We start from the raw sequence: 12,830 nt of genomic DNA, 5'->3' as shown, positions 1-12,830 counted from the left end.
TATCTCTCAAAAATGAATTAACATTTAAAAAAAATCATTTCACATTTTGGGACGCCTGGCTGGCTCAGTCAGTAGAGCATCAAACTCTTGATCTTCAGGGACTTGATCTCAGGGTCATGAGTTCAAGCCCCACGTTGGGCATAGAACCTACTCAAAAAAAAATAAAACATTTTAAAAAATAATTTCACATTTAAACATTGCTGTATGCTTGTTACAATACATGGTGTCTTGTAAGTATTATTGGCATGATTTTTCTGCATAAAATTAGGGTGTTTTAAAATCAGCATCTTAGGGGTGCCAGGGTGACCCAGTTGGTTAAGCTTACTCTTGACTTCAGCTCAGGTCATGATCTCACCATCGTGAGACTGAACCCCCTATCAAATTCTGTCTATCTCCCTCTGCCCCTTTTTCACCCTCATGCACACGTTCTCTCTCTCTCTAAAATAAAATAAAGGGGGAAAATAAAAGAAATAATAAAATCAGTAGCATATTAGATTCAATGAAATTTGGTGATCAGTTTATAAAATTTGTTTAGAGAGTTTAAAAAATATAATTGTGATGATATATGCTTAAAAATACTTTTTGGGGGCGCCTGGGTGGCACAGTCGGTTAAGCGTCCGACTTCAGCTCAGGTCACGATCTCACGGTCCGTGAGTTCGAGCCCCGCATCGGGCTCTGGGCTGATGGCCCAGAGCCTGGAGCCTGCTTCCGATTCTGTGTCTCCCTCTCTCTCTGCTCCTCCCCCGTTCATGCTCTGTCTCTCTCTGTCTCAAAAATAAATAAACGTTAAAAAAAATTTAAAAAAAAATACTTTTTGTTATAATGGTAAAATTAGTGGATTTAGGAGACCATATTTTAGTCAAGACAGATGTTTGTATAGGTAAATTTTGGTGGAGTAAACAGCAGAATGTTACTGGTATTAGGGAGAGATGAACCAGAAACAGTTTGAGAAGCAAAAGATCCAGCTAAAGACTAAATAATAGTCTTGACTCGCAGTTGGTCCCATTACCAAAACTAAATACACACATGACTCCCAGTTACAAGACTCCTTGTCTTGTACACTTGATCCAAACATTGTATGGATCAAAACTCAATGCAAATGATGCACATAATGATCAGAAGTATAGCATCAAGTTTCCTGCATTTTTACCTTGAGCAGGACTTGGGTGGAAGTTTAAGAAAAACTTAGGTGTCGTTTTGGAGGAATTAGAATAAAGAACAAAAAGAGCAATTATATGTGGAAAGGCTTGAGTGATATTTAAAAAGGCAGCATGCTCAAGAGTATATAGTACATCTCTGCTGTCCTTTTCCCTGCAAGTGTGGCTATGACACACGGAAATTAACCAACCCTGGGGCACTGGGGTGATTCATTCAGTTAAGCATCCAGCTCTTGATTTTGGCTCAGTTCATGATCTCACAGTTAGCATTATCAGGCTCCGCACTGACGGTGTGGAGCCTTTTTGGAATTTGTCTGTTCTTCTCTCTCTGCCCCTCCCCTGTTCACACTCTCTCTCTCAAAAAATGTAAATAAAATCTTTAAAAAACAAAATTACCAAGTGCTTGTGAACCTACACGTTGGTATTATTTTTCAAATTCTTACTTTTTGTCATCTGTCATATGTTTTTGAGAATATAGATTGACTTAGCAGATATATGTGTATGTGTAAACATATATGTTAAGTGTTTACATGTATTTACATAATGTATATACCAGAATATTATAGTTTTGCAAGTTGCTTAATATTCATGAACTTCAGTTTTATCACCAGGGATAATAGGAGTTATCTCATAGGTGGATTGTGGGGATAGACCATAGATTTCAAGCATTTGATACAATGCCCTAATCTATAGTAGGCATTCAACAAATGGCATTGCTATTATAGTTAAACACAGATGCTTTAAAGTTACATCGATTTAGGCAGCAAGTTTGGCAGTTTCTTTACAATATATATAATTTTATATAAAGTATATAAACACATTATACACATTTACCATAAGACCCAGCATTTCCATTCCTTGGTACTTACCTAAGAGAAATGAAGGTATAGTTGCACAAAATGACTATATGCTAATGTTTATAGCAGCTTTATTAATAATTGCTCCAAACTGGAAACAACCCAAATGTCCATCAACTGGTGAATGGATATACAGATTATGGTACATCCATACTCAGTGATATAAAGGGATGAACTATTGGTATGTGTAATGCTCAAAAGCTCAAAAGCATTAAGTGAAAGAAGCCGAATTCAAAAAGCTGCCTACTATATGATTCTGTTTATGTGACATTCTAGAAAAGGCAAAACTACAGGGCTAAGAATCATAAGTGCTTGCCAGGGACTGGGCGTAAAAGGAGAGCATTGACTATATTGGTACACAAGGGAACATTTTAGAGTAATGGGAATATTCTGTTTCTTGAAGATACATTATCTATAAAGTACATAACCATATAGTGAAAGTATAAAATATCCTTGAAAATGATGAGCCCAAATTCACTGAAATGTTTCACTTGAGGCGACCGGGGGTGGGGGTGGGGGGGGTGGCTGGAAGGGAAGGAAGGAATGTAACTAGTAAGTGCAATATATGGGTTGGGGTAAAAGATTTGTTTTTACATAGGAAGCAAAATAGCAAAATATTTTTTAAATTTAAAACAAAGTTTGTAACAGTGTATAAACAATCCCACCAATATTGTAAATAGGTTTACTTATACATATATTTATACATATATAAATATGTATGTATAATATACATATATTTACACACATAGTTGTAAATATACATGTCTGCTTATATATTCACATATAATTTCTGGAAGTGTATACAACAAACAGGTGACTACTAATCTCAGGAGGGGATGTGTAGTACTGAGTGTTGGAGATGGGACAAAGATTTACTTTACATTGAATATTTTCTTGTACTTTTTGAATTTCATTAGTTTTTTTAATGCATATGTTTTTATATGAATACACACATAAACGAATGTATGCAATTTTTATTAAACTGTAAGAAATATGGGAAATATGATGCCTGAGGAACAGGAAAAATATCTTGTTCACTAATTTCCTTAATGGTTTTGACATGAAGTTTGTTATTGACCTGTAATGTGATGGAATTATATGACATTAATAGTGAAACTAGGAAATAAAGTAGAAGTAAACAGTACATTTAAATTAGTTAAGTTTTCTTACATATAACATAAATCCAACTCAAGCTAGCCTAAGCCAAAAAAAGATTTATTTACCCAGGGAGTCCAAGAAATGGAATGGATCTGGAACTGTCTTGCACAGGGGATCCAGGAGTACCAGTGATGTCATCAAGATTCAGTTTTCTTCTGGGGCTGGTGGGATGGAATACTGTGTTTGAATAACCTGGATGATACATACCTGAGGTAGTGGGGAACGAAGTTCATTCTAGCCACCAGGACTGAACAAGATCACTGTGGCAAAGGGTAAGGGTATTTTTCTAAAAAGGAAATGCTAGCCAGATGAACATATATCTGATAAAATAGAAAAAGGTGGTTGTAAAGCCAGAAAGTTTAAAAATAGCTTTGAACATAGTCACCAGGGCCTAGACATAAGATTAGACATTTGGAATGAATAAATTCAGTGGATTTGCTATGAAGCAACACCAAATCTTGATAGCCAACTAAATGTGAAAAGAGAAGTGAAAAAATAAATATTACTAGAAGCACGGGAATTTAAGTAAAATTTTCATGTTCCTATTTTTGCAGAAATTTCTTAGGCAGAAATCTTCATTTTGGCTTTTTCCTACTAGAGCATTGTTGGTTTTGTTTTTTGGTTTCAGAGGGGTTTTGGATTTGTTTTTTTTGTTTGTTTTGTTTTGTTTCGTTTTTTTTTCAGCAGAAGTACCAGGTTAAAAAAAAAATCAGGATAGTCATCTAAGGTATTTGTCATTGTAACATATTTATTTAGCAAATTCTCTATTACCTGTCCAGTATTTGATATTCCTTAAATACATCCAACAGGATGTTTGACATTTTGTAAGTTGAATGTGATATGTCCTTTTTTGTGTAATTCTTTTTGACTAACCATTTAGTCACGATGGGTATCTGTGCCTTTCATGTTAGCATTTCAGTCACGTTTTATAATTTACTGAAAATTGGCAATGCTGTCAATTATTGGCATAAAGAACCAGCCACCTATTTTTAAATGCTTTTTAATAATTTTTGAGAATGTTTTATCTATAATTCTAGAATGTGACATGTTAAGGCAAGCACTCAAATATCTTAAATTTAATTAAGAAGTAACTCTGTTAGATTTGCTAACCCAGATAGAGAACAAATCAATTAATTTAATTCCTAAATTATATACAGAGACCTGAACTGCTACATGTTTTTATTATTCGGTTATTTAAATAGAAAAGTGGCATTGTCCAGTGTTCACTTACATGACACTACTTTTCCTCTGGTCAGGATTTCACAGTTTGTCTTATGACTTCATTCTTACGGAAGAAAATAATCCCAGAGAAATTATATGAGTTCAACAAAATTAGTGAACTTCTGCCTCCAAACTCAAGTACTTTTTAATTATTGCCATTAGTGTGTGCAAGGTATGTGATAACATCGTTGAAAGTGAAAGACAGTATTTTCATGCAAATTAAGCTGTGAATAAACAAAACTGAAATCTGAATACTAGCACCCTATTTTAAAAGTTCTGATGAAAACTCTTTTGGGCTATACCTGAAACCCAATGGGAAAGGTGGTTGGAAGTTGGCAATTCTTTTAAAATTACAAGTTTGAACTCTCGAAAAACTGATTACAGACCCTTTAAAATTTAAATACTATAGGCAGAGCGGAACAATAACATCCCTTGAATAAAATACCACTAACACTCAAGATTGTTGCCATTCTCCCTTTAGAGATTTTTTTTTTCCCTGCCGAAAAGGAATTGCAAAGGTTAAGTCATATCTGTAAGAATCAGGTTGTAGTCTTGTGTATTTTTTTCACATTAAATATCAAAGATGGCTTAACATATTTAGCATTTTCTGGGTTTTACTATTAATAAAGTTAAAAGAAAATCCAGTGTGATCAGGCAGTGGAGCCACATTAAGTTTGTATGCGAAACACCCATTGTGCTTATCTTATTCTTGATATTGCTCTGAACCCATGTTCCACATTCTGAGTTCTGTGTATAAAGTTAAACATTGCAGAAGGGCATATATCTGATGATACAGATGAATAAGGTTGAAGTTTAGTAATGAGCAAAGTTGATAAATTTAATATGTTCTTGTCTTCAATATGTCTTTTATTAATATAATTTGATTATTTTGTGGGAAATTATGAAACACTACTAAAAATACTGATAGATTATAAAACTACCAGAAATTTAAGGTTCCTGTTTATACTATAATATATATTTTAACATACCAAAACCAATATTAAATTTCTTAAAATATTAATTACTTACAGGCAAAGTTGTTAGCTATGCAAGAAGCCAGAGAAACTGCAATTCAACAGTACAAAAGACTAGAGGAAGAAATAGAAACACTTCGTGTTTACTACAGGTAAAATTCTTTTTAACCTGGGCATAAAGAAATGTTGGTTTGGGAAATGTTTCTACCCAGTTTTACAGTGAGTGAAGAAATACCTCAAGGAAATTAAACATTATTCAGTTAAAATATTTTTGTAATTTTAAAATGATTCAGGCACAAAATATTCTTTATTTTACCTTTTTTTTCTTTCCTGCATTTGGTAAAATTTAAGCTTAGATTCCCATCAGATTTATAAAATTTACATAACTTATAACCAGTTGTCTGAATGGAGTCTAGTTAACTATTGAACTATTTGCTCATCTAAATGCCACCTCTAAAATGATACATATTTTTAAAATAGTACATGAATAGCAGTAATAACAGCCTTTCACCAATTATAATATGAGAAGTTTCTAAAGGAATGCCACTGAAGGATTTTTAACACTAATTTATGCTCCAAGAGTAGTTGTGAAATTAACTCAGTAGGTCACACTGGCATTTTTTAATGAAAAGAAATAGAATAGAAGATGTCAGAGTGCATTTCCTGTAGTTAAAGTAAATATTGTTTTGTGATACTTTGGTTTCAGTTTTGTGTTGTGCGAGAGAGAAATAAGATTGTTGGGTTATCTGTAAAATATCTGTAGATTTTTTCACAAAGGATCATTGTAAAAACAAAAAAAGTTTTGAAAAATGATGTACAATGTTCTATATGTTCTCTGATACTTGATAAGATTAAAAAGAATCTGAAGTCTAAAACGTAAGAATTCACTAACTTGGGCTGTGGGTATTTGAAAGATTTTCTTTTAGTTTTTTGCCTCCTCTCAGAACAATGTGGTTAAGTGCATAAAATGCAATTAAATCAAAATCAGTTTTACTGAAATAGTTATGCAAGTATGTCATATTACTATATTCACACATCGTTATTAATACATTAAATAACTAGGTCTAACACCAAGTCTATTAACAACCATAATTTCAAAGTAGTGATGACTGTAAATGATATTTTGGGGATAACTGCAAACACTGAAATGTGATGTGAAAATATCAGTGGCTTCTATGGGTGCAAATTCTCTATATAAAGAGGTAACCAAGTAAAATTAGGTCATTAGCATGGGCTCTAACCAAATATGACTGATGTTTTCATAACAAGTAGAAATTTGGACATAGAGACGCACACATACAGGAAGGCTGTCCAGAGACACCAAGAGAAGACAGCCTTTTGCCTGGCATCCACAAGTCAAGTAATCCCAAAGATTGGCAGCAAATACCAAAATCTAGAGGAGGCCTGGGAGGATTCTCACCTATTCCATCAAAGAGAGGATAGTCCAACTGACATGTTGATTTTGGAACTGTAGCTTCCAGAACTCTGAGACAATAAATTTCTGTTTTAAGTCTCCCAGTTTGTGCTACAATGTTACAGCAGCCTTAGGAATTAATGCAGTTATCAAATATTAAGTATGTTTGGGGCACCTGGTGGTGAAGTGTCTGACTCTTGATTTTGGCTCAGGTCATGATCTCAATAGTTGGTGAGTTTGAGCCCCGCATCAGGCTCCATGCTGACAGTGCAGAGCCTGCTTGGGATTCTATCTCCCTCTCTCTCTACCTCTGTCTCCCTCTCTCAAAATAAATAAATAAACTTAAAAAAATATTAAGTAAATTGATTGATGACTGGGAAGTCATTTGCCTGCAGTTAGAAGCAGTGTCTATGTGTGGTCATGTAGATAAGCAGAAACCTGATAATGGATAAAGACATCTCAGCAACCCACCCTTTTTTTTTTTTTTTTAAACTATAGAGTGGATATGACAGTCTTTCCTCCATACTTTACACCAGTGGATTCTCCACTGTAGCTGTGCATTAAAATCACCTGAAGAGCTTCTAAAAGCCCTAATCCCCATCTCCTCCCAGGCCAATTACATTGGAGTCTCGGTGTAGGACTAGGCTATCAGTGTGTTTTAAGGTCCCTAGAAATTCCCACATGTATCCAAGTTTGAGGGATGCTGCTTTGCATGCACATTTCAGATAGCTGCGTTACATCAGGGTCTCTTCTTGGTGGAATAATAGAGGCATATATTAAACCCTCTACTAGGACTTAAAGTATCGTATGATTTGTGCCCAGACCTTGGATACCGCAGTGTGGTATGAAGTAGCTTCACTCTATTGATAAGGGAGAGTTTTTATGGAACCTTTTCCTGCCATCCTTGTGAGATAGAACAGCGGGTGTTTATTGATAAAATGACAGTGTCCAAAAATTCTGAGAGGCATATGATATTCTTACATGAACTGACATTTCTTCTTCAAAAATGAACCTGATGCCAGTTCTTAATGCTCCTCCTTCTTTCTATTGAATTGCAGAAGATTACTGAGAGATTTTTGAAAATTGTAAAGCTAAACTATTTGTTTTTCAAAGACTTTTTAATCTACATGATTGTAACAGAGTTGAACAACTCTTCGAGTTAACAGTTGTTGGCTCAAAGATATTCTTCACATATACCCCTCTTACTGCTACTTAAAAAAAAAAATACTGGTAGTATGGTGAAGCTCCTGGGATTTGCACTTAGAGAGCCCTGCCTTTATGACTTATATAAATGAACTTCTCCAAGACCATTTCCTTTTTTGTGAAATTAGAATTCTAGTACCTACCTCATACACTTGTTTTAAGTATGTATAGCTCTTAGCTTTTTGTTTGAAATTATGTTGTCATTAGTAACCTCCACAGAAGTGGTTTTAATAAAGCATTAGATGTAGAAGTCAGTTAGCTGTGAATTGAAGAGTGATTAGAGGTAAAGTAGTAATTTGGACAATAGAATGGTCCTTGAAGAAGCCTGAATAAGAAAGATGTTAATGATAGTTGAGAAGAAAGGAAGATAGGTTAAGGACTTATGTTTTTTGTTTTTGAAAAATGGCAGATATTTGAGCCTGTTTATGACTAATTGGAAGGAGCCAAGAGAGAGATTGTCAGGGAACAGGATTCCTAAAGAAATAGGAAGAGATGGAAATTAGAATCTGCAAAAGAGTTTACCTTGAACAGGAAGATGGTCACAGACAGGAGTGAAGGAGATAAGAATAGCTGTGGAATACAAATGAAACTCAGTTTGCAATTAATAGGCTTCATTTTTTTCTGCAAAGTAAGGGTCACCGTGAGCTTCTAAAGTGACAGAGGACAGGAAGTTTTGGAAGGAATAACAGAGCAGCTACTGAAGAGAATGGGAAAGAGAACTGAATAAGGGCAAAAAGAACAAGACAAGCAATCCTGAAGAGTCAGCTGGGGATAGATGCTATAGATTTGTATGAGTTCTGGTTTGTACAGTTGTGTAACTTCACACATTCAGTGGTTCTTGTAAACACAAGAAGCAAAGAAGGCAAAGAATTGGAATGATTCAGGATTACAAATATGCAGGACTAACATGATGAAGAGGAGAGTGGTTGAAAGTAAACTAGCAAAAAGGTGTTGAAATGATGAATGATAGTCTGAGCTAAATAGGGCAGGAAATAAAATTAAGAGTATACCAAGAGAAAAAGGAGAAATCCAGAAACCATACATCTTGAGATCAAAAAGCAAAAGTAGTGGGAATAAGAAAATTCAGGAGCTAAAAGGATCAGAGATTGTAGTCAGAAAGTGGAACATTGCTCTTTAAGATCTCAGAGATTGCACTCATTCTCAGCATTGACAATATTTAAAAGTATTGCCTTAGTAGTAGATAGTTGAAACTGAGAAAGGTAGGGGTCACTAGATATAAAGAAGTCAAGGATTTATGAAACTAACGTACTTAAATACCCATTTGGATATTATCTCTGAAAATATTGGCATATGTTGAGGTACTCACTGTAAGTGCCATAATGGAAAACGACCTAAAAATAAGTAGATAAAAGCTACATGTTTAAATAAACAGCTGTATGTATAGAAGGATGAACCATGCAGTGTGTGATGCACAGGAGAATGCGTGGTGTCTATGAGGAAAGTTGCACCCTTTAGGAAGATCCATATTTCTATCAAAACAAAAAGGTATAGAGAACTTTTGTGCATTGTTGATGGGGATGTAAAATGATACATCTGCTGTGGAAAACAGTTTGGCAGGTCCTCAAAAAGTTAGACATGGAATTCCTACATGATCCAGCAATTCTACACATAGGATATACCCTAAAAGAACTGAAAGCAAGGACTCAGATACACGCCACTGTTTGTACTGTATTGTTCAAATTAGTCAAAAAGTGAAAACAACTCAAGTGCCCATCTACAGATAAATGAATTAAAAAAATGTGTTGTATACGTACAATGGAATATTATTCAGCCATAAAAAAGAAATGACATTCTGATGCAAGCTGCAACATGAGTGAACCTTAAAAGCATTATGCTAAGGGGAGTAAGCCAGAGAGAAAAGATAAATATGATATGATTCCACTTCTGTGAGGTATCTAGAATAGGCAAATTCATAGAGATAGAAAGTAGAATAGAGTTACCAGGGGCTGAGAGAAGGAAGGAATAGGGAGCTCCCAGGGGCTGGAAGAGGAGAGAGTGGGGAGTTATGATTTAATGGGTACAGAGTTTCTGTTTGGAATGGTGAAAAAGTTCTGGATATGGATGATGTTATCTTGCCACAGTTGTTTTTAAAATGTACAAAGAATGTTCTGTGAAGATATACAGATATTTATTTTAAATAGTATGGGGGTAAAATCCCTGGGATATAAAACTCTGGGAAGAGAGAGGCAATTACCAAAAAGAACAAAGCTGAAATTTCCTGGAAGCTCACATTCTGATTTAATCAATTCAAACGAAAGTAAACAATATTTCTTACTGACCTGAATAGATGGTGGTTACAAATCCATACATGAAACACAACTAATTCATAGAAATATTGGGAGTTTTTCTTCTTACTTTCCTATGTTACAGAGGACAGGAAAAAGTTCTACTTTTATGTGAAGATAACCAAGACTAATTCTGTAGTGTGTGTGTGTGTGTGTGTGTGTGAACTCATAGATAATAAATTTTGCTTAACAAAGCTTAAGAAAAAACACATTTTCAGTTATTCAAGTCAATTTTACACTTATTTATACATATATGTATATTGTCATGTCAAACAAAGTAATTTACCAGTAATTAAGAAAAAATAGGGGCGCCTGGGTGGCTCAGTTGGTTAAGCATCCGACTTCAACTCAGTCATGATCTCACAGTTCGTGGGGTCAAGTCCCATGTTAGGCTCTGTGCTGACAGCTCAGAGCCTGGAGCCTGCTTCGGATTCTGTGTCTCCCTCTCTCTGCCCCTCCCCTGCTCATGCTCTGTCTCTTTCTGTCTCTCTCTTTCTCTCTCTGAAAAATAAACATACATTTAAAAAAAATTTAAAACTTAAAAGGAAAAATAGCTAAGGACAATATAGGAATAGGACAGTAAGCTGGAGTTAGGAGCAAGTCAGCGTACAGCTTGCATGTATATACCATGAAACAGGAGAAGAATAAGCCTAAAGAATAAGTCTGGCTCTCACCTTTCCAATAACCGAAGCAGGGGAGGATGTGTGATCAGTTATTAGTTTCAAGGACAGATTAAAATATGCTGATGACTTTCATTCTACCATGCCTTTAATTCTGCCAATTAGTGATATTGACCTTCTTCTTTTTAAATTATTTTCCAAAATAATTTTCTTTTGCTGGGTTATGTACACTAAGAGCTACTGTTACTGTAACCTTTCCATTTCTCTGTATGGAGTAGGAAAATGAAAAAAGTATTTTTCTGAGTTTCTCTATTCTGTTTGTTTCCTTGGAGCTTCAGAAGATTTTGAGTACTAAGAAGAGAAATGTTGGCCTTTCATTTCCTTTGGCAGAGTTAGAGACAGGGGCAGTGAGGTAGATGTACCCATCCTAAGCTTAACCAATATAACTGACGGCTCTTTCGCATTAAACCAGAAGGCATAACAAGAGAGGAATAGCAAGAGGAAGATTTAAAATAAATCTCAGTTATTACCAACGTGTTATTAGTAAAGTATCAGTACCTCCTCATTGCTGTGCTGAATGCTAAATTCATTTGCAAGAGCTTCATTAGTTTCAATCTGAACAGTTTCATCAGGGAATGATCTCAAACTTGCAAGGGTTAGATTTGTATTTTTTCCTGTATTGTAAACCTGTAGTGCTGCATTCCTGAGTTCAGGAGGCATAATAATAACAAACTCTTTCTAATGGAGAGAATGCCTAAGTTTGAACGGTTGCTAATTTTATAGTGCTTCCCTATATTTCCTTTTGCTGTAAAATGTAAATTCAAGTGTGTGAACAAGAACTAGATCCTGTTGTTTGGTGCCATTAAACCAGGATTTAATATACTTACTTATAACAACAGCAGTTTATGTCTTAGGTTTTTATTATGTTTTGTGTGATTTCTGTGTGGGAAGTTGTGATGCCTTACGGAACCTGGTAAATTTCACATTTTAGGCTAAAAGTACTGAATAGAATGCTTCATATTTTACGGTAGTATGTTTCCTAGGACTGTACTAGTACTTTCTTAATCATAGAAATCATTTTTATTTTTATTTTATTTTTTTAACTTTTTAAATGTTTATTTATTTTTGAGAGAGAGGGAGAGAGAGAGAGAGACAGAGAGACAGAGAGAGACAGAGAAAGACAATCCGAAGCAGGCTCCAGGCTCTGTGTTGACAGCACGAGGGGCTCGAACTCACAAACTGCGAGATCATGACCAGAGCCGAAGTCGGACGCTTAACCGCCTGAGCCACCCAGGCACTCCTAGAAATCATTTTTAATAGAATGGTTACATGTTTGACATACTGAAAACTAGACTAAACCTGAGCCCTGCTTACTGGTTCATAATATACATTTCAAAGTCGTATGAGCTATAATACAGAGCCCATATAAAATATCTTCAAAAAGAGAGTGAAATTCTTAATTTTTTCTACATCCCTTTTCTAAATTTTATTTAGTTATGAATCTTTTACTTAGCAACATTTTTTTGTCCGTGTATATGCTATCCATAACAGAGACATGACTGTCACTAGGATCTGGGTTTTTATTTTGTTTTGTCTTTTAGTGGTGGTTTTGGTTCAAAACAACGGTTTTGAACTGTTGTTCTCCCAGTTGGAACTATATGCATTGATAAGACAGTCAGCAGTGATTATGGCATGGAAGTTCTAGCCAGGAAGCAACATTGTTCTTAAAGTAAATCCCTCATCGAGTGGGAGAGAGCCAAAGCATAAGAGACTGTTAAAAACTGAGAACAAACTGAGGGTTGATGGGGGGTGGGAGGGAGGGGAGGGTGGGTGATGGGTATTGAGGAGGGCACCTTTTGGGATGAGCACTGGGTGTTGTATGGAAACCAATTTGACAGTAAATTTCATATATTAAAAAAT

At 35.2% G+C, this 12,830-nt stretch overlaps 1 protein-coding gene across 4 annotated transcripts in view; it reads left to right on the top strand.

Moving 5' to 3' along the window:
* The window catches only part of MIPOL1 (mirror-image polydactyly 1), a 304,816-nt gene that overhangs the window by 189,254 nt on the left and 102,732 nt on the right, over window positions 1-12,830 (top strand). For all 4 annotated transcript variants that reach the window (XM_049611603.1, XM_049611604.1, XM_049611605.1 and 1 more), the window contains one exon: window positions 5,425-5,519. In XM_049611603.1, coding sequence (XP_049467560.1) covers window positions 5,425-5,519 — 95 coding nt within the window. The remainder of the gene's footprint in view (window positions 1-5,424; window positions 5,520-12,830) is intronic.

This window comes from Panthera uncia (assembly GCF_023721935.1).
Source record: "Panthera uncia isolate 11264 chromosome B3 unlocalized genomic scaffold, Puncia_PCG_1.0 HiC_scaffold_1, whole genome shotgun sequence".
NCBI lineage: Eukaryota > Metazoa > Chordata > Mammalia > Carnivora > Felidae > Panthera > Panthera uncia.
This window is presented reverse-complemented; position numbering and strand designations above follow the sequence as displayed.